Source organism: Festucalex cinctus, chromosome 16 (assembly GCF_051991245.1).
Source record: "Festucalex cinctus isolate MCC-2025b chromosome 16, RoL_Fcin_1.0, whole genome shotgun sequence".
Taxonomy (NCBI): Eukaryota; Metazoa; Chordata; class Actinopteri; order Syngnathiformes; family Syngnathidae; genus Festucalex; species Festucalex cinctus.
Genome location: NC_135426.1, coordinates 4,030,534 through 4,052,500, shown reverse-complemented (window position 1 = coordinate 4,052,500; position 21,967 = coordinate 4,030,534). Strand labels below are relative to the sequence as shown.

Here is a 21,967-nt window from a genome sequence, read left to right as displayed (position 1 = left end):
GATTGAATTCTTAATGTTCATGTTATTATTACTATTGATTCAATCTCTGGTGTAATAACCTAATTTATTGATTGATTGAATTATTTTTTTATCTGTTCTCATTGCTGCTGGACATGTAAATTTCCCAGAGGGAGCCATCCCAAAGGGATCAATAAAGTCAAGTCTAAGTCTAAGTCTTTTTAATATCGCGATATCACGATATTGCCGTTATCGTTACCTCCCTAATATATACAGTGTTCCCCTTTTCCGCTGGAGTTAGGTTCCAAAAAATACCCGCAATAAATGAAATCTGCGATGTAGTTAGCAAATACATATATGACTTGTAAAAACTACTGCAAGGCGAGGGGTGTTTTCTCCGATTAAAGACGAATCCTAACATCTCTTGATACGTGGGGTGTGACACAATTCAATTCCTAATAATGCAAATGTAAAACATAGTTGGAAAACAGTGTACTTGTTTGTCAATGTGTGTGCATGTGAGTGTACGATTGCTGAGTACATGTGTGGCCAAGTTTGCAATCATTTCTTAACAGAAAACTCAGCAGACTGGCTCTGACCATTCTTCTGCGTTAGAGGTTCTGGTTCTTGTGCTTCTTGAGTCATCTTCTGTTAAGATAACATATAGCTAGCACATGTGGAATATAGCAAAGCATTATTCATTGCAGCAAATGTATGATAACTTATATTTAAAATTATTCCTACACAGAAGTATAACAGGATTCTAAGAAGAAGCACACAACAAATGAGCAGAACTTAAAAAAATAAAATAAAAAAAAGTATTTAAAACAAATTCAACTTATGTACAAGCTAGTCAAATACTGCGATTGACTGGCATCAGACTGTCCAATGTGTACCCCGACTCTCACCCAAAGTTATCAGGGCTCTCCCACGACCATGAGGACAAGTGCTATCGAAAATGGATGCATGCACCCAGATATTCACGATGTATTCCACTTTAAAAGAAAAAAAGACGTTTCAACTATAAATCAACAAAGAAGTCAACATTAGTCACTAAGCTCTTCCTCATCACTAAAGTATGCACTCTTTTTGATCCGCACTTTCCTGGAGTCTGACGATGTCGAAGGATGAGCGCTGTCATCCAGGGACACAACATTTTTTCTTTGCTTCTCCTCTTCGTCAATACGTGCTTGCTGTAAAGATACAGAAGAAACAAATCATTTATTGTGTGGGAATGCTGAAAGCATCCCACATATGTTATTCAGATTTTTATTCTCCTCACTTTTTTTGCCGAGAAATAACTCCCACATTATACTTCCGATTTACAGCATTCAAATTTCAACTTGCTTCAAAACTTCACACCTTACAGTATATATTATGGTCTGATTCCACATTACATACAGTACTCACACAATTTAACATTAAATATAAACTTTTCCCCATTCATTTTCAATGGGACTGACATTGAACTTTTTCTAAGTCCCACTTTCCCAGCCCACTTCCATACATACAACTGATCATCATTACTAGCTGTCTGGTACTGTTAAGTTTGTCGTCCAGGAGGTCCCGGGTTTGAATCCCACCTCAGACTGTACATTGGAAATATAACAATTGGCAACTGAAATGATTTAAATGCACGCTGGCTATCATCAGATGGCTATTTTTAAAATACATACTCCATTAGCCATGAATTTGAACGAGGCAAGTGAGTTCAGTCGTTAGAGCAACTGCTTCCTCCACGGAGAACCTGGGTTCAAACCCTGCTTGGACCACATTTTAGTACATTCGATGGTTTGGTACCAACTGACTACCGAATCAGGAAATGGATTATAATTTCTCTGAAATGATTAAATCCCACCTTAAAACAGATTGCAGTACAAGTTTTCTTTTTTATTCATTTATCTTTTGATTTCAATTAAAACTTTGCAATTTTCACATAATTTATCTTTCAATTTGCAGTACTTCATTAGCATTCAGCTATTAGCATTCAGCTTTCAGCATTCCACGCAATTTCTTCAGAAATTGCACTTAGTCTAGTTCATCTGACTAACTTGGCTTAAAAAAAAAAAAAAAATAAAAAAAAAAATAAAAATAAAAATAAAAATAAAAAGTAATTCTCTCCATCTGCCCATTACCTGGAAAGCTATGGCTTGACTAAGACTATCCAGTGCTGGATCCTCTCCTTCTTCCTCACTTTCCAGTTCTTCTTCTTCACTATGAGGGAAATAACATATAGGCATTAAAAGAGAATGCATCCACATTTTAAGCAATTATCGTGTTACTTACACATGTTCAAGTTGCTGAGCTTTTTTCTTCTTTTTCTTTTCCTTCTTCTTTGGTGGCTCTCGTTCTCCCAGCATATTTTTGGGGCATGCGTAGCTCATGTGTCCTGTATCCTGATATATTTTAGCACAACACTCGGTAGCTGTCAAATGATGACAAATGCACATGACAACAGACACTGAAAAAGCATCACAATTGTACTCACCCCGCATTCGTAACACCTGCTCTTGTCAGTGTAGTTGCGCCTCCTGATGAACTCGGTCGCCCGGCCGTTGTCGATTGCAATACTGGCTTTTACAGTTCTGCCAAACAACTGGAAGGCAAGCACATCTGTAACTCACTTGCAATAATAATAATCAGAGGTGGGCACTTCCTTCTCTCCATCGGCCACATTTTCAGTGAGTGCTTTATAACGGCGAAGCCTTGGAAAAAAATGTGCACCGACTGAAGCAGGTTTCCGTCCATTGATGCGGGTCAGACTTAGTACAGGCGGTCCTTCTCAGTCCATGTTTTTTTTTTTTTTTTTTGGAGGCTTCGTATCAAAGAATTCTCGCAGAAAATGTGGGCATCCATCAACGATGGGGCCAACGGAGAGATGGAAGTACCCACCTCTGAAAATAAAATAAACATCTGAGAATTTGTCACCCACCTGCTTGTTGTTTACTGCTCTTGCACAGTTGTGTGCTGAATCTCTGTCCAGGAATAGAACGAATGCCACGCCTTTGCTTCTGTGGGTGTCTTTATCTTTCACAATTGTAACCCTGACAAAACAGATAGCCATTACAGTACCACCACAGGGTTTTTATGTTCAATAAAGGGAAATGATTTCTAAAGGTGCAACAAAGAGCAACGACATACTCACTTAACTACTTTTCCATACTTGGTAAACAGCTGTAATCGTTACAAGCATTTTGTTATTTGCATGTGTGTGTTGTTTTTTTTGCAAACTATTTAACATTCCGTATAGATTTAACGTGGGAAAAACCTTACCTTGTGGAGGTCGTTGTTGGTGAGAGAGAACGGCAGGTTCGACACATATACAGTGCTTTTGCTCGGTGCTAAGCCGCCGCTCATGTTGAATTCATACGAAGCTTTAAGAAAAAATGCACAATTTAGCCAATTAACCAGGTACCTGAACATAATACCTCCATATAAAACACAACCTGAGGCTCTCGAAGTCAAAATCACTTACCGACACCGTGTTAAATGTTATAAAAATAATCTCATGTACAGAAATCGAATATTTCCCACGTTTGTACGTGTGGTGAGCGAAGGTAAACAGAAACACTACTACTACTATGTCGCTGACTGATGATGTGTACCCTCCTGTCCAATAAAATAAGCGCTGTTGTTAAAAGAGGAGGGCCAAGATGGCGGCGTAGCGAGCAGTCTCGAATTTGTTCAAAGCGTAGCATTCGAGAAAGGCTAACGTGAGTCCAACTAATGGAAAGCTAAGCCGGTTTGTTATTCCTTAAATGTCCTCCAGTATATAAGACATACCTTTCATGTGGTTATATTTTAGATTATTGGGCGGTAACAATGAGCCAGTGTATTTTGTTTTGTTTTTGTTTTTGAAAAAAAAAAAAAAAAGATGCACGTTTAGGCATCGTTTGTGCAGGCAGCCGTTTGCTAATTAGCAATGCTAGTACGAGTCTGCATTAACACGCTTGAAACTAATAAACATTTCGTGCTTCTGATGGAGCGTTGCTACTGTGTTGTTGTACAATCATTTTACGGAGTTGATAAGCCACATTTAGGTTTAGGCTTTTCGACCGCTATTCGTTTCACCGCAGCTCGATATTTAGTACACCGTGTTGCATTTGAATGGATAATAAGTCGTTGAACTAGCCACATGATGTGTCCAATAAACGTTTTTTTTTTTATATAAACTTCCCCAGGTTTTGTTGAAAGACTTCACCCAAAAGCAACCCGAAAAGACCCTGGATCAGAGAGTGAGTTGATTGACCTTGATATATAAGATACCATATATGCCAAACCACATTGATGTAGTTGTTAATTAATAGTGTTGCATTTTCAGTTGTTTTTGTATATTGCTTTGCTGCATTGATTCCCCCCTCCCAACTTAGAGATGTTGGGTAATTAAAATGCTGACAAATTGGATGTAATCTGTATTTTATTTTATTTTTTTGGCTGGGTAGTGACTTACAGGAAGGAGAGGAGTATACGAGACGCGTATGAAGAGCGCTTTTTGTCTGACAGGCCGGGGAGAGTATGTTTCCTACACTTCTATAAGCACACACAATAATTAGTTAAATAGTTTGTAAGACATCATCACCTCTTCATATCCACCGTCCTTTTTACAGGGTCAATTCCCTCGAGGAGGGGAGAGGCGAGCCCACTTTGGCAGGCCCGATGGTTATGAATATGAAGGAGGTCCTCGCTTTTACCCGAATGGAGGAGGCTCGCGTAGTTACCACGGAGAAGATCAGCGGAGCTACCACAGTGATGCCAGTCACTACCCCTCAGAACGCAGAGCTGGCCCCCCATCAAGAAGGGTGAAGGCATAGATAGCACACAACTCAATACCGGATGCAAATATGAAGTTGAAAAAGCCTGATTAATTCCTTTCCTGTCTCTCAAGCAGGAGGAGTATCCATACAGAGGATCCAGGGAGGAGCAACATACAGGGCGGCCTATGGAATACAAGTAAATGCTCGCTTCACAGTACAGTAATAATTCTGCATTTGGTGTGAGGTGGCGTGTTAAGTTCTGGTCGGCAGGTAAGCACATGGTTACGACAATGACCACCTCAAACTCGCTAGAATTCACTCGTTGTCTGTCAAAATGACTTAAAATGACCAGGAATGGCGTATAAGCTTTACAATTGTTAATTTTTTACAAGTCCGTATGTATAAAGACATACGTGCCTTAAAAAAAAATTGCTATTGTGAGTTTGACGTCACTTTAGTTCCATTGACCAAAATCTATGGGGAGAGATTTGTTGAAAATCTCAGGAAAATAGTTTGCTGGCAAGCACAGTTTAAGTTAAAAAACAAAAAAACAACAACAAAAAACAGTTGCTTATCTAAAAATGAAAACCAGTTGGTTGTTATTACTACGTGCAAATGTGTTTTTTGTCTTCTGTATTTATAATTGTTCTTTAAATTAAAGCTACTATATGGAGGATTTCCCAAAAAAATATCTTAACAATAGCCTTTTTATTTTACCATTTATGACTGAAACATATTCTAATTAGTAGATCAACATCTGAGCTGTTCACAATGGGTACTCCTACAAGCCTCTGGCCAATATTATTTAGGAAGCGTCCGGTCTGAATCCTTCGAATTTCCCGCCCTCTGTCTGCGGGATGTGACGTCATGCGCGTCCTCGTCAGTTGGTTCCTGTCGCGCGAAGACGGAACTAGTACAGATTTTCACTGCCCCAGACACCCTCTGTTACGCCGGGGAAGGCTGCTTAAAAAAGAAAAATGAAAACAATGTCAAGTGCCACGAAAAAAAAATAAAAATCTAAACTTGATAGTGACCGACGCCGGGCAAGAACGAGAGTGAACATTGGTTTGACATTTCAGCGGTGGAGAGAGTTGAGATCGGACTTGGATTAGAAAAGTGATTCACAGCTGGCTTTCTACTCCAAAAGGTAAGAAGCGAGTATCTTGACATTCAGAAAAAATGTGTTGTTTTCAAATAGCAGTGACCTCAAGATCGATCACTTCTCGGTCGTAACTATTGGGGTGAAAGTGAGGTGGACGGCAACATTTAGCGTGAAAGGGTCGGCAAAGTTGAATGTAATAGAACAGAATGACTTTATGAAGAACAGACATTCCATTCCGCGGCGTTTCAATCAGGCTAAATGTTGCCTTATTTTCCTCCGTGAAAACAGCCTATTGTAGCTACATTATGCTAACGGAATGTGAATGGTACTACTGAATGGCGATAACATTCATGGCCATATCACACTAAGTAGTGAATGGGTCTGGATGTTTTTCACAATCGTCAATTTCCATAAATGACAGCCCACCTTTCGGCTCATGCACAATGACGCTAGCCTGGGGGCGACATACACTGACTAGAATCAGGTTGACGTCCGTCGAGCGGGGTGACTACAATATGTAACTGCATATTAACATTGGAATGAGGTCCAATTAATTGACGTAATTTGCACATCGTTTTGGAGCACAGCACAGGACTGAACTTCGACCGACTAAAGCAATATGAACTGCACGTCCCGTGGACATCAATTGTTTAGTGGGGATCAGAGTCTCATTCCGTGAAGTAGCCAGCTTTGTATAACATTATAAAACTTCTTACCTCTGAAAACATAGTTTAATTGGATATGAAGAGCCCAGTCTTCAGTATTGAGGTCGTGCACGTACGAGTGCGCGCAGCGTGTACGAGCGTGCAGTTTGTTTTCGGCCACAGGTGGCAGTAGCGATTTGAAATTTTAAATCTTTCATATAGCTTTTATAAAAGCTAATAGCTATTATAAAACTTCTTACCTCTGAAAACATAGTTTAATTGGATATGAAGAGCCCAGTCTTCAGTATTGAGGTCGTGCACGTACGAGTGCGCGCAGCGTGTACGAGCGTGCAGTTTGTTTTTGGCCACAGGTGGCAGTAGCGATTTGAAATTTTAAATCTTCCATATAGCTGCTTTAACTAAGAAAGTATATACTGTACAGTAGGGGTGTGAATTGCCTCGTACCTGACGATTCGATCCGTATCACGATTCATAGGTCACGATTCGATTTGATACCGATTAATCCCGATATGAATTTACAAGTCGATTGTTCCGATTTTTTTTACTCAATTTAGAAAATAGCATTCAGTAAACTTGTACATGTACACTGTAAAATTTGTATGAAAATTTATTATTGATCTCAAACTTCAGTGTTATAACTGTGAGCCACTGTATTTAACAAACAGGTTGTAACCTTTTTCATGTTAGAACAGCATTGAAATAAAATATTAAGGCTTAATGTTCCATTAATATAACATTCTTCATGCTTAAGGTGTGAAAGTTAGACGCTTTGTTGAATATTTTTTCATCAAAAATGGATGTTAAAAAATCTATTCGGCTGCTTATTGAATCGATTTGAGAATTGTGTGCTGTAGTATCGCGATATATTGCCGAATCGATTCCAACCGCTGCTGTCAAAAAAAAAAAAAAAAAAAGCTTGCACCCCACAAGCCATACTGCACACGCTGCACCCCAACTTCAAACATAAATAATAATATATATTATTTTATTATCAATTATGTTTGGTCCAAAAGGAACTTAGATAATTATAGTGTTTTAAATCATTTTATTTGTCTTAATATTTTCAAATGTTTAAACATTTTCTTGTTTTGAACAAAAAAATCGTTTTGAATAATCATGATTTCAATTATTACCAAGATAATCATGATTATTTTTCCATAATCGAGCAGTCTTAATTTGGAGTATGATTTCTTCTTCTTTTCTTCTTTCTTTTCTTCTCCCCCCCCAAAAAAAATCACTCATGCCCTCAGCAGCCGTACGCCAACACCTCGGAACCACGGCATGTACCCAGCACCCCGATCACTGCCAGAAAGTGGCGCTGACACATTGGTGCAAGCCATCCTCAACCTGGACCGAGGGTATGAATACAATTATTTATTTATTTTATTTATTTTTTTTCTAATTCTGTGGCTCATCTTTGTTGGATATAGCTTTTAGCGACTGGAGTCATCAAATCTTTGCATGTCGAAAGCAAGGGCCTATTCAGGCCTTACACTGTCGTGTGTCTGTTCACAGGGTTTTCATTTTTTTGTGATTGCACAGACTTAATGCATTTAAACGCATCAACCATGTATGTGCAGAGCACAAACAATAACATTAACAACATCCAGGGTTATTATCGTTTTGGAATTTTTCATTTTAGTTAGTTTTGATTTCGTTTTAAGTTTTTTTAGTTTAGTTTTGTTTTGTCTTAATTAGTTTCAGGGTGCTTCTGTTAGTTTTTATTATTTAGTTATTTATTAAATGCCTTGTTTTAGTTTAGTTTTAGTTAGTTTCAGTGTTGTTATTATTATTATTATTATTATTATTTTTAAATGTGTATTACTTGTGCAAACAGCATGGGAGCGACATCATCTGAAGGTGCTTTTCTCTTGGCTGCTGTGAGATGACGTCACTTCTGTGTGACACACTGTCAAACACCGTTATTCCGGTTAATATCAAAATAAATTGACTTAAAATCACATTTAGAATCCTCGCCAAATGCTCATGCACTAAATGAATTACCTAAGACTAAAACAAAGGACATTTAAAAAAAAATTTTTGTTCATTTCGAAACGTTTTCGATGAACAACATACAACAAACAGTGACTATCCTTTTCTGTTAAAACAAAGGACATTTTTGGTATAATTGTAGTTAGTTTTGCAAACATAAACTGTAGTTTCAGTCTTCATTTTTTTTTTTTAAAGCATTTTCGTATTTATTTTATTTCATGAACGAAATTGCTTTTTGAATTTTCGTTTTCACGTTAGTTTTTACTAAAATAACCTTGGTGATATCTGCCAGTACCCCCATCTTTATAATTCATATTTATATCGAAAGATAATCAGATGGCTCGAAATGCCTGGCGTGAACTATCCCAAGCATTGCACCATACATGGGAGCTGTTTTATTTCGCCTTTTTTTGCAGGAGTCGGCACATATCAACATTAACCCTGAAATGTAGTATCATTGTCAGCACATGCTCAAGTTGGAGCGTTCTGCTGACATGCAATGCGTCAACTATCGAAGAGCTTTGACTCATTAGGTGATATGGTCGCATGCGGATGCTGCAGAGAATTCTAGAAGGCGGTGTTGTATCTTCATGACATTATTGACATCAAAACGTCATCTCTAAAGCACATATTTGTACTGCTTCTGTTGGCTCAGGGATGACAGACAGGAATACCGCAGGAAGGCGCCGCCGTACCCGCTCCCCAGAGAGCGCTCCCCGCACAGCCGCTCGGGTTCCAGCGTGAGCAGCAGGGGCTACTCGCCGGATCGCAGCAAAAATTTGCCCTTTCCCTCACAGCAAGGCAAGAGTACGTCGGATTGCTTTCGCTTGGTTGTCTTTTGATACACCGCTTGCTCAGCCCGTTTCGTTAGCCAGCTTGGGCAAAACTGTAATTAGTCAGTTATAGTGCTAATTTCATCAATGAAAGCTAAGCAAAAATCATTTCATCAATGCACATTTTTCACTGGACTAAAATAGACTAGACAGACAGGAAGTGGATTCATGTTGAAAAAAATAATAAAAAATTAAATTCTAGTTATAATATAACATTAATCCAGCGGCTATAACGTTCCAAAAATAATGTTAATCCGATTGCTAACTAATGCTTGCTAATGTTTTAGCTCACAGCATCGAGCCATAGTAGCCATTTGTTGACAAACTGTAATTGTGTCTTTTTTTTTTTTTTTCTCTCTCTCCATCAAAAAGAGAAATTTTATGTGAAATAGTTTTAGATCGGGCGGCGTGGTGTAGGAGTGGTTAGCATATCCGCCTCCCAGTACTGAGGACGCAAGATTGAGTCCAGGCTCCGGCCTTCCTGGGTGGAGTTTGTATGTTCTCCCCGTGACTGCGTGGGTCTTCTCCAGCGACTCCGGTCTCCTCCCACATTCCAAAGACATGCATGGCAGGTTAATTGGGTGCTCCGAATTGTCCCTCGGTGTGCTTGTGAGTGTGGATGGTTGTTCGTCTCTATGTGCCCTGCGATTGGCTGGCAACCGGTCCAGGGTGTACTGCCTACTGCCCAGAGCCAGCTGAGATAGGCTCCAGCGCCCCGACCCTTGTGAGGAGCAAGCGGTTCAGAAAATTGATGGATAGATGGATAGTTTTAGATCCAAAAAGACTCAATATAATCTGCTGACCAAAAAATATATATATATATACAGGGGTAAAATGATTGTCTTGACTTAAAAACATTGGCAGTTTTTGTTGACGAAAACTAGATGAATAAAATTGATTTCTTGGACTAAAATCAAGACTAAAATGCTAGATTTATATTCGACGAAAAATAGACTAAATAAAAGCGAGATGAGGTTGACTAACTGTGATAAAAAAAAATAATAATAATAAAAAAAGGAATAAGCGTGATTGAAACTGGACTAAAACTGAGACTAGATTTAAAAATGGCTAACAAAATTAACACTAGTCAGTTAATGGGAGGGGAGTCGTGGGTGTCGACAAAACCGCAAAAAACATTCATGTCAAATACATCCAATTCACGCACCTCTTCTACATAATACACCGCCTACTAGTAACCCTTAAAAATATGAGTTAGGATAAATAAATAAATACATTTGTTTTTCACCTGTTTATCAATTTCTGATAACCTTGGCTCACTGGCTTTTCAGGTGGGGATGGTCCAGAGGGGCACACGGGTCCGAATGAGCACCTCTGGGGGGCGCTCTTTCCTCACAGTGGACCCGACTCTGCGGGTCTGTACACAGTCTCGAAAAACAAGCATTGACCTGAGTGACAGATGCGCTTGCAGCATCATGTCAAGAAAATACATTTGCGCTTCGTGTAAAACATCATTATTATTTTATTTTTTAAAGATGATAGAGTGTGGAGTTGGTAGACAATTTTGTTCTGAAATTGCCTTGCAAGACATGTATGTGTCTTGGCTTTTTTTTTCTTTCTTTACTTTGTTTATAAAATATAAATCCAAATGCAGCAATGCTACAATGAAGCTGATTCTGTCACCCAGGTCTTTGTAGGAACAGGGTGCGTCACAACTGTTTAATATTGGTGTGTAGAGGTGACTTTGTGGTCAATAGATTCCTCCCTCAATCTTTATGGAGATACAGTAGTACTTGTTCATCTACTCTGTTTAAGTATAGATCTGGTCACAATTGTTTGTAGTAGTTATCAGGCCATTGTAAGCAATAGCACAAAGTTGAGGAACAGTGTCCTTTACAGTCCCAAGGTTTCCAAAATATTGTTATGCAGGTTAGTACATATTCGAATGCCACCTGACTGCAAAAATTGCAAATACTATCCATCCATCCATCCATTTTCTTGACCGCTTATTTGCAAATACTAACAAGAGATACTCATTTGTATGGTGTAGTCTGTAGATTGACCTCATGAATCTGGGAATCTTTAGTTCATTTCCCCCTGCTTTTTAAGTGTCAGTTTACTTAAAGCGATACTTGACTCATTGAACAATTTTCAGCAGTGAAAAGTTCATATTTTTTGTCCAGAATGAATTTAATAACTTCATTATTTTTTATGTATAATTAATATCTTTTAAAAAGTAATTCCCTGCGGTTGGTTGGCAACCAGTCCAGGGTGTCCCCTGCCTCCTGCCCAGAGCCAGCTGAGATAGGCGCCAGCACCCCCCGCGACCCTTGTGAGGAATAACCCCGGGTTTACACCGGTTGCGTGTGCGGTGCGGCTGCGGCGCAGTGCGGCTGCGGTGCGGTGCGTCTTGACTGCTTGCTCCGGACGCGTCAATTTTTTGGCCAATCCACACCGGCTCCGCACAGCTGCGGTCCGGCAGCTCCGTCGCCGACCACTTCCCGCCGTGTCTCGAGTGACCGCGCGCGATCATGTGGCATTAAAAACAACGACAAACACACAGAAAGTCTGTGCTCAACAGAGAAGCAGAAAGAGAGGTGGACTTTTATTATTTTGTGGCTTTCTACCTCCAATATAAACCTCTTCTCGTCCATGTTCGCTGGTGTCTAAACCGTGAATGAGCACCTCGCACGTTAACTCCAGGCCCGTCTACGCCCACATCACATTTTGCTAGCATGCTTGCGAAATAGGAGCTGGCGAGTGTTTTATCTTGAAAGGTAACCGGAAATGTATTTTGAAACTGCGTCGGTCTTCCTGTCCCGCTCGATGTGTTTTGTGCTAGCTTGCCATTTGCCGGAGGCCTACCACTGCAGCGTCCGGCAAAAATGGAAAATAGGTCTATCCTTGCGGAAGGGCTGCGGCACGCCGCAGCTGAGACGCAGTCGACACATAACGCACACGCAAGCGGTGTAAACTGCACCATTCGAATGAATGTAATCTAATTGCTTGCGTCGCCGGAACGCACCGCTACCGCATCCGGTGTAAATCCCGGGTAAGCGGTCAAGAAAATGGATGGATGGATAAAAAGTAATTTTTCTACTTGCTGTCAACTGATGATGACATGGTTCACCTGCTTTCTGAGTTTGGTCAGTAAACTGAGCCATGATTGGTCGTTACCTACTTCCTCAGCACAGGTGATGTCATCATCAGTCTACAGCAAGTAGAAATATTACTTTTTAAAGGTACTAATTGTACTTGAAAAATAATGAAGTAAATAATGAAGCTGAAAATGGCTCGATGAGTCAACTATCCCTTTAAGTGTCATTTTCTTTAATGGCAAATGGATTATTAAGCGTTCAAATTTTAGCAACCGCATCAGCAGGGCAGCTAGTTAGGTTCAACTAAGTGAAGTCCAGACAGATTGTGTTTTCATTCACAACCTATAAAAATTAAGACAAGTATGCCAAACTTTATGACTTTTGTATGCAGTAATGTTACGTAGTTTACTTTCGGGTGACTGCAATTAATTGAAGGCGACTTCATGCTTCATGCATGGAGGGACTCAGAGTTGCTCCTCCGCGTTGAGAGGAGCCAGTTGAGGTGGCTCGGGCATCTGGTTCGGATGCCTCCTGGACGCCTCCCTGGAGAGGTGTTCCGGGCATGTCCCACCGGCGGGAGGCCCCGGGGACGACCCAGGACACGCTGGAGATACTATGTCGCTCGGCTGGCCTGGGAACGCCTTGGAATCCCGCCGGTGGAGCTGGTTGAAGTGGCTGGGGTTAGGGAAGTCTGGGTTTCCCTCCTAAAGCTCCTGCCCCCGCAACCCAACCTCAGATAAGCGGAAGATGGATGGATGGATGGATGGATGGATGGATGGCGACTTCATGCTGTCATCCTTGTAAAAGAAACAAGATGGTGTACAGTGATGTAGTTGTTTGAATCTTTGATGTACAAAAATAGTAGTATTTTTGTATGTGAATGTCTGATGGCTATACCTGAAGTGAAAATAGTACTATTTTTGTGCATCATCATCTCCTCAGAACAATAATTGAAGGGGGTGAGCTACCTCTGAAAGAAATTCTCTGCGTGTATCTTGAGGTCACCGTCGTTAAATGTAAACTTTCAGGAGAGTGAGCGTTTCTAATGCATCCGACAGCCACCTTTTGTCCGAGCTCGTAAACATGCCACCATCTTGTGTGTGGGAAAGAAGAGAGATTGAATGTCTGATGGGTATACCTGAAGTGAAATCCTCCACAAGATAGATGTTCTTCATGTTTGGTGGTTAGCGAGATAGCCTTGAGTGGAGTGAAGTGATTTGATCAAAATCTTTTGAGGAGTTGACGTGTACATTCTGGGAAAGTCGGGTTTGAAGCACAAACTGCTTCCTATTTGTTCTAGAAGTCGTTGTCACTCTTTGAATCCTGGAACTGGAAAAATATCTTCTGTCATGCTCCTGCATTCTTGTTCACATTTAGCCTCCCTCCTTGAAACCTCATCCTCTTTTTTTTTTTTTTTTTTTTTTTTTTTTTTTTTTTTTTTTTTTTTTTTTTTTTTAAATTGTGTCCTTTTTTTGCTTTCTCAATCTTGCCTTTTCTTCTCATTTTTCCTCAGAAAAGATTCCCGGTCTGTCAAGAGAAGGCTCCCCGAGTAGTGTCACCTCAAACAAGGTGAGCATCTGGACCACCTTAAATTCAGTCTTTCTAATAAGTGTTTTGTCCCCTTCAAGCATGTTAATGGCTTTTGAAGTGGCCCACAGCTTTTGTTTACCTGCCTCGTAAGCAGACTTGACTCACGTGGACTTGAAATGACGGCTGCATTGGAGGGCTCAAGTGTCACTGAATCTCAAGTCGTGTTTGTATTCTCTCTCAATCTCTCACAACATTACTGCTCTTTGCTGTTGTGTATATTGACTGAAGCAGCTTTGTAAATAATAGTTTTGCTGATATCCTCCTTCTCCGACATTGCAGCTGCAAGGTTAAATAGAGTCAGATGTGACGAGCAGCGCTGGTGCGGCCACCCAAGAAGCAAAACGGCTCAAGTGTCATAATTTTATCATAGGATCTTTGCCACAAATCTAAGAGAGTCTCTCCCTATGGAACATAACTTGGTCCACTATTCAAAGTGAACAACTGCTTTCTCTCGCCCGTGGAGAGCTTCCAACTTTCTGTTTGGTATCCACTTTGAGGTAGCACATTCAAACCATAGCCTATTCATTCAAAATTTAAATGACAGAACATGGATGCTCGGTGTGTGCTTCACAAGCTGCCCTATGAGCTGCTCCACCCTTCCAAATAGGTTGCCGTCCAGTGCATTGTGTCTTAGCAAGTGTGTTTCCATTACCCTCAGTTTTGCACAAAAGGCAAGTTTCGCAAAAGCAAGCTGGTAATAGATACACTCGATTTGCGGAAAAAACTTTCAAATATCGCAAAAAAAGTTATTGCTCTCATGAGGTAGTTTTTGAGATGTGTCGAAATCAAAGTATTTCGCAAAAGTGTCATGGAAACACTTTTTGCACATCAGTAGTCATGTGACACCCGCCTGGTCACGGAGGAAAGGAATCTTAACATGTTGTTTGCCAATATGTATTTTTTATTTACTTGCCATTAACTATTTGTTTTGAGAATGATTCATTTCTGTTTTGTATTTTAGTTTTACATGCTGAAGTGTTTGTATGCTTCGCATGTCATGAATGCAAAAGAGAGAGATGCAACTGAGCGAGTTTCCCATCCTTCGGGAAGGAGCTTGAAATCCTCTCCTGCCATGTCTGCTTAATTTAGCAGGGAAAACATCAGAAACTAAAAACTATTTGTAACCCGCCTTTTTACCCAGCCTCCGGCAACAACAGCAACAACATTTTAGGCTTACAGGAAGTACGGGGCCACTCGCTTTCGCGTCGGAAATGTCTCCCGGGGGGATAGCAAGTCTTTTTAAGCACAAAGCCATTTAGCTACAGAGCCAGTATGCCAGGGGTGGCGAGATCCGGTCCTCCTCAGCAAGCTCTGCAGAAGCCTGATAACGACCCTGTTAATTGGAATCAGCTGCACTACGAGTAGGGAAATCTATAAAACCTGCAGGACTCCGGCCCTCGAGGACCGCAGTTTGCCACCCCTGCAGTATGCCGTCGTTCAATGCACGTTCGTTATCGTTGCATGAGAAATGGCCGTTAACACCGGCAACAAGCGAGACACGGCTTGAAATCTGTTCTATGCGTCCGCACGATAACACACACAACACCAAATGCCTGAATCCACCCGATGCGGTGAGAGTGTTTTTAAAGTAATGTAAACAACACTGGGCGTCCATCCATCTTCTGTAAACATCATGAGCACCTCCTACAGAACAGGGAGGTTTCGCAAGACGGGACATTATCAGAATTGCCCCTCAGAAAGTGAAACTCTCTTCAAATGGAAGCACGACGACAAATCAAAAGTGTACTTTTTCGAAATAGTACAATATCTCTTTCATTTTTGCAAAAAAAAAGGCTCACAAACCAAATAACCTTTGCCAAGATGAAAGGCCTGCACTGTGCCCCCAGTAAAGCCTGCACTAATGGCCCCCCAGTCTCTGCCTGCTGTGGAGGATCAACAAACGCAAACGTGACTTCTCCAGACTGCACAGTGCACGCACCAAAATAAAATGTTTAGCTCTCATTGCGTATGTATTTGTATGAATATATTTGGACGGTTGAATCAAGTAAGTGACAGAAGTTCAGTCTGCGAGGACAAAGTCGAGATCCACTGTGGCTGCAATATGAAATTGGGACTCGTTTGTTGGAGTGAGTCCACTATCCTGCCAAATCACAGTCATTTAGAGAACTTATAAAAGAAGTTTGGAGGAAAGCGGTCCAAAACCATTGAAAACCGCATCACTTCGCCAAAATTCAGATCAAAGTCCACCCCAGTTTTGTCATGTTGGGTGGTGCCCATTTTAATTGGATGAATGATTCACATGATTCCCCACTCTGGACAAGCAGGCAATGAAATGACAAACTCCTAAACATGCACGTTAGACTTTTCCCTGGCAAGAAACTAACTGGCTTGAGGGCGAAACGAACTGTCATCGTAGACCGCACACGCCTTTGTGATGTAGCATCCGCCCGCAATATCTTTTCCCCAGTCATGTCAGGAACTCGTGGCTCTCGGCATGGCCTGATTTGCTTACTGTGAGTAGACTTTAGTCACGGATGGATTGCTCTGCTCCCTGGCCTTCAACAGAGCAAGCAGTGACCGAGTTTACGCCCCGCGTCATCTCATTTGCTCATTCCTTTGGCTTCCATAGTAGCTCGTAGATGTGCATACACGAGGTCCCAGCAAACCCAGTGGATACAATATGGCTGGCTTTTTTTTTTTTCTTTAAAACTAGGTATTAGACCAAAAAGGCCATTGCTTTAATTTGTTTTCATTGCGGTGTTCTGAGTTAGCTTGTCAGCAAATATTTGCTCACCCTGACACTCTATCAAAATTGTAATGCACTCATATGGATGGTTGACATTTGTGTCTCTTTTAGGAGGAGAACAATGTGCCTGAAGCTGAAAAAGAGGAGCCATTGTCAGGTGTTGTAGAGGAGAATCCGAAGATAAACGCAGACAACTTTAAGGAGCGGCGATCGGTGGCAATTGCAGCTAAAGCCCAGGAGATTGAGAAGGTGACCTTTTTTTTCCTTTTCTGATATTACTGTGTTTGATGAGAATTGGTAAGAATTAAGCAATTCTTATTTATTATTGAATACTGCCTTTTGATTTCATCTCTTATCGGTCCTCTTATGGATTTTGATTGGTTGAGGGAACGAAATAATACAAATTATGTGATATCATTCTGTCATGTTTCGAACTATTGCTGCATTATATTTTGTATCCGCATCCTGTGGAAAAATATCAGTCATAAGATATAGTCCCACCCCCCAAAATTTAAGCACAGTGTTAATGTTCAAACAGCATAATTTTACTAGCCTGGAAGCCAGACGTATTGCTGTACCAGCAGACAAGTCACCATCAAGCGCATTTGGGTGGTGGGGCAAACCAAATAGTTAGTGGAAAGAACCAATCAAAGAAGAGCAGGCGTTGTTGCGTCTTTTGTCCACTTATAACGTATTTTGACCTACTGTATTTTGGGAACATATTTGGTTCAACCTTCTCCGCATGCGTGTCTCAGATGGCGTTATCACATTCCTGTCAATGCAATGTGCATGTAGCGCTTCTCTCAACTCAACTCAACTCAACTTTATTTATAAAGCGCTTTAAGAACAGGCGTTGCTGTATACAAAGTGCTGTACATAAACAACAGTTTTGCAGTAAACAAGAACAAAGCAAACATTTTGAAGTGCGAATACAGGTTGTTGTTTTTTTTACATCAGTGAATAAATAAGAAGTAGTGAATAAAGAGATAAATAAATACATAAATAAGTAGACTAAACATCAAACTCATGGTGCGCCAAAAGCCAAAGAATACAGATGTGTTTTAAGACGTCTTTTAAAAGAGGATAACGAGGGGGACTACCTAATATTTAGTGCTAGGTCATTCCAAAGGGAGGGACCGGCAACAGCAAAGGCTCGATCTCCTCTAAGCCTCCGCTTAGCCCTCGGTACCTCCAATTTCGTCTGGTCTGCTGACCTGAGGTACCGGGCAGGTGTGTAGGGGTGCAAGAGCTCGGCGAGATAAGGTGGGGCAAGACCATTGAGAGATTTGAAAACAAATAGAAGAATCTTAAAATTGATTCTAAATTTCACGGGCAGCCAGTAAAGAGAGGCCAGGATAGGGGTTATGTATTCCCTCTTCCGGGCACCAGTCAGGAGATGAGCAGCAGCATTTTGGACAAGCTGGAGACACTGCAGTGAGGACTGGCTGATCCCAAAATAAAGTGCAAAATAAAATGGTCTGGCAGGTACAGATTTCTGGACACGCAACGCACGCGGTGTGAATTGCAATCCTTGCGAAAAACGCACCGCGTCCGTTCCGCTGGCAGTGTGAATTGGTCGTTATCTATTCGTATCGGGATTAATCGGTATCAGATCCAATCGTGACTTATGAATCGTGATGTGGATCAAATTGCCAGATACAAGGCAATTCACACCCCTATTATGAACAAAAATAAATTGTGAACAAGAAGCTTTTTCTGTTAACTCTTGTAAATCTAAAATAACAATGACCCCTGGATGGAATCATGACAAGAAATGCTCATTCCTTCAAACATTATTAACACGACACGTACAGTGTTTCTGGAAGCAATTAGCCCCGTCTCCATGAACATATAAAAGTTGGCCAGGATATAGCTTTTGTGCGTTCAATAAAGAGAGGTCAACGGAGTTGAAATGGCGTCCAGCTCTGCTCGCTCATCTAATGAGGGTCTTTCCTGCAAGACTCAATGCTACGGCCGCTTTACTGGGGACCATTAAACCCGAAGCAGTTGTGCCTTGAAGCGTACAATGCGCGTTCGCATACAGACGCTTGCTTGGAACGCGCTTGCTGACGCTGCAGATTCAGGCCTGTTTTATAGCCAGTCTTCTTTCGAGCCCATCTGTGTTTACCCCCTCGAACCACAAGTTTTATGCCCCTTTTTGGAACGTGATTATCATTCCGCACACTGCACATTTGAGGGTGTATTCAGACCAGAAAAGTCCTTTAGTCCGCTTGTTTGGTCCGGAGCAAAAAGCGGACTTAATTAGTTTTTTTCGTTTTGGTGCGCTTCATATTCACACTGTGCTTTTTTTTTTGCAAGTGGACTATATTTGCGCAATCACGTCGACCCGTGTGACGATCTGTGCTCCCATTGGACAGAAATGACGAGGGCTGAATGCATAACGAAACCATTAAATAGAGGACTGCATGATATTCACACGTGCTGCATTACTGCTCTGTATATTTGTGGCGTTAGTAGATGCGAGCGTCAACGGTCGTTCAACGGAGTTTCCGGTCTCAGTCCACTTGTTTGGTCCGCACCAGGATTCGTTTTGTGTGTATTCAGACTGGCACAAAAGGTCCAGATCAGGATCTGGTCCGTTTAAAGTGGACCAAACAGTGCAGGTCTGAATACATCCTTTAAAAAAAAAAAAAAAGTATACCCCTTCCCAGATGTGTGTGCCCACTGCCTCCTACAAAAAAAAAACATCCATCTTTATAGCCTTGAAAATAGTTCAAATAGCACCATAGTTTTACAATGTCACCGTTCCCAAATGTCATTTGAACCTGAGCGAGTTTCTTTTTCGTTATGAAAGTGGTTCACAAAGTAGACAAACCGAGCAGCCACGAAATTGTCAAGCACTCCTTTACCGTCATTCAAAAGATTATATAGCTGGAGTAGTAACCTTTTTATTTTTTTTTTATTTTTTTATTTTTTATTTTTTTTGTCCCCTTCTGAAACATTTGGATTTGTGGTTCTATCACAGCGGGCAGTCACTTTACGTGCGCCCTGATTGTTTGGCTTTCTGCAATCCAATCTGGTCTAGCCATCACAAACGTACACAAGCACGAGTCCGTCCGACTGCTCCTGTTAAAAAAAAAAAAAATGCAAAAAAACCCAAAACCTGACGACATGTCAGGCCGTGTCCATGTGTGTTCATGGCACTTGCTAAAATTGCTCCTCTGAAACTCGACCTGAGCTGTTCCTCGTTGCGAGAGTTGACTTTGGCTGAGGTACAAACTAGCTGGTTATCGTGAGCGACAAGGCATGAAAGGCAATCAACCGGATCGTGTTTTATACTCCTCACATTCCAGGCCGTGACACAAAGGGTGTTTCGTTTCATTTGTTGAGGAAGCGAAATGTATTTGACGATTGGGCAGAAATACAGACATTTGAGGCCTTCTTTTAGTTTTGCCCTCAAAGGTGGCAGCGCTTGACTGATTTGGGTTTTGTTCCTCTTGCAAGTGGGCAGGCAGGCACACATGGTATCTCTGCTCCAATTTAACAACAATCCGCAGTCGGTATCGTTTTAGAAAAGAAGTTTAGGGGAGTTGGAAACCCAGACGTGGCTTTATTTAAACTTACCCGACCCACCCAATCAAGCACAGTCCTTTTTCTTCCTCTTTGGATAACAAGTGAAGTTATTTATAATACAGGAAGTATATTTTTAGCACATTGTTTCAGAGACATTTTTTATTCTCTGTTCAAGTGTTTTGTTCATATACTTTAATTGACAATAGCCAGGTTCATAATTGTGATTTACTCAAGGGAGTTCTTCACAATATCAATCTGGGATTCCTCCACTCTGATTTGCTCAGGAAAGGCGGGACATTCTGTACGATACTTCTTGCTGATTGGATGATGCGTTAACTTGTGCACGCCTACCGAACTATTGTTTTGACCAATCATGGCAACGGATTTGAATGTTGCCATAGTCGAACAAAAAGCACAAACGTCTTTACCAGCTAAAAATGCATGACGCACCTCTCGCTGTTCTTCAGAAAGGAAACTGTGAGTAATTCTGCGAGATCAGAATTAATTGCAGTGTCCAATCGTCCATGTTAGGTTTGTTTGTTTGTTTCCCCCCGGGCTCGGCGCTCTTCTTGCTTTCGTCACAGCTTCATGTCCCGCCCGAAACAACGCCTGATTGGTCCGACCTAAAAAAAAAAAAAAAGGTAACAAATACCGTGAGAATTTAGCTTGCTGCCAAGATTATCGTTTGATATTCTATATTTTCTGAGATAGACTCATTTGAGCGTTTACGTCACAAATGGAATCTCCTCTCAAAATGACCAAAGAAGAGTGCGTTCGTGACATCAGCACAATTTCTTGGAACTAATTGCGTCTACTGGACCAATCGGCATCCTTTCACATGATTTGAAGCGAAACCTACGGACGTAATTTGGATGTCTCCTCAAGACTGTAAACGACTCAAAGCAGCAGTTTTGTCAGAATGGGGAAAAGGTATCTTCATTAGAAGAGTAAAGAAAGAGGCACCTGTGAAATGATGGATGTTTTCTCCCTTCCCAAGTCACTGCCCCCTCGCACACCTTTCAGCTTCAAGTGTTTTTATTGCTTCATTCCCCGCCATCTGCAATTTAAGGTGCGTTTATGGAACTTGAGAAGATGATGAAAATGCTTTTGGATGATGCCACTGAAAGCAAAGAATTTCATTTTTTTTATTTTTTGCCTTGTCCACTCTCAGGTGTACCGGCAGGACTGTGAAACGTTCGGTACGGTGGTGAAGATGCTGGTAGCTAAAGATCCCAGTCTGGAGAAGCAGCTCCAAGTCCCCCTCAGGGAGAACCTCGGGGAGATCCGCGTACGTTGTCTTGAGGACCTCAAACTCTTCATAAGCGAACTGGATCAGGCAATCCAACAGCCAGAAGTCCCCATTTGTGACTCCATCACCCCTTCGACAACCTCAAGCAGCCAAAAAAATTCCAAGACTGGGAGCAATCACAGCTCAAGTTTCTGACATTTTGTTTTCTGATGGAACCTTGTAGGATTAACGTCTGACCACACAGCGGATAAGTTCAATTGTGACTCACTGGACACGTTGGATTTCTGGATTTACACTGTTTTCCAGCACAGAAGGTGGAGGTTCATCAGTGTTAGTTTTGGAGAGAGAAAAAAAAAAAAAAACGTACCTTTTTAGTGTTCTCTGTTAAAAGTTGAAGTTAAAATCTACTGGTGCTGTGTCACCTTATACGTCTCATCATGAAAACATTTTTCCAATAAAAATGTTTGTTTTTGTTTGTTTTGCATTTTAAGCTATTTATTGCACGTTGCACACACTCATAAGATTAA

General features: G+C 41.1%; 2 protein-coding genes across 10 annotated transcripts; one reads left to right on the top strand and one right to left on the bottom strand.

The window, feature by feature from the left end:
- Window positions 1-666: 666 nt before the first annotated feature.
- Window positions 667-3,577, bottom strand: zcrb1 (zinc finger CCHC-type and RNA binding motif 1). Its single transcript, XM_077498877.1, has 8 exons — window positions 3,434-3,577; window positions 3,232-3,332; window positions 3,104-3,132; window positions 2,891-3,002; window positions 2,447-2,554; window positions 2,245-2,354; window positions 2,094-2,172; window positions 667-1,151 (listed from the first exon to the last, which is right to left on the bottom strand). The coding sequence occupies exons 2-8, from the start codon at window positions 3,313-3,315 to the stop codon at window positions 1,005-1,007; spliced, it is 669 nt and encodes a 222-aa protein (XP_077355003.1). The 5' UTR covers window positions 3,316-3,332; window positions 3,434-3,577; the 3' UTR covers window positions 667-1,004.
- A 22-nt stretch (window positions 3,578-3,599) lies between these two features.
- pphln1 (periphilin 1) lies at window positions 3,600-21,924 on the top strand. Of its 9 annotated transcripts, none has more exons than XM_077498869.1 (11): window positions 3,600-3,671; window positions 4,140-4,193; window positions 4,401-4,471; window positions 4,566-4,757; window positions 4,844-4,908; window positions 7,730-7,837; window positions 9,127-9,278; window positions 10,594-10,677; window positions 13,874-13,929; window positions 16,769-16,906; window positions 21,363-21,924. In XM_077498869.1, coding segments are annotated over exons 2-11 (1,140 nt in total). In that variant the 5' UTR covers window positions 3,600-3,671; window positions 4,140-4,192; the 3' UTR covers window positions 21,636-21,924. The 9 variants fall into 9 exon arrangements, with proteins under 9 accessions (XP_077354995.1, XP_077354999.1, XP_077354996.1 ...); XM_077498873.1 differs by having other exon boundaries at window positions 3,600-3,700; window positions 4,847-4,908; window positions 7,733-7,837; XM_077498870.1 differs by having other exon boundaries at window positions 3,600-3,700; window positions 4,847-4,908.
- The last annotated feature ends 43 nt before the right edge of the window (window positions 21,925-21,967 follow it).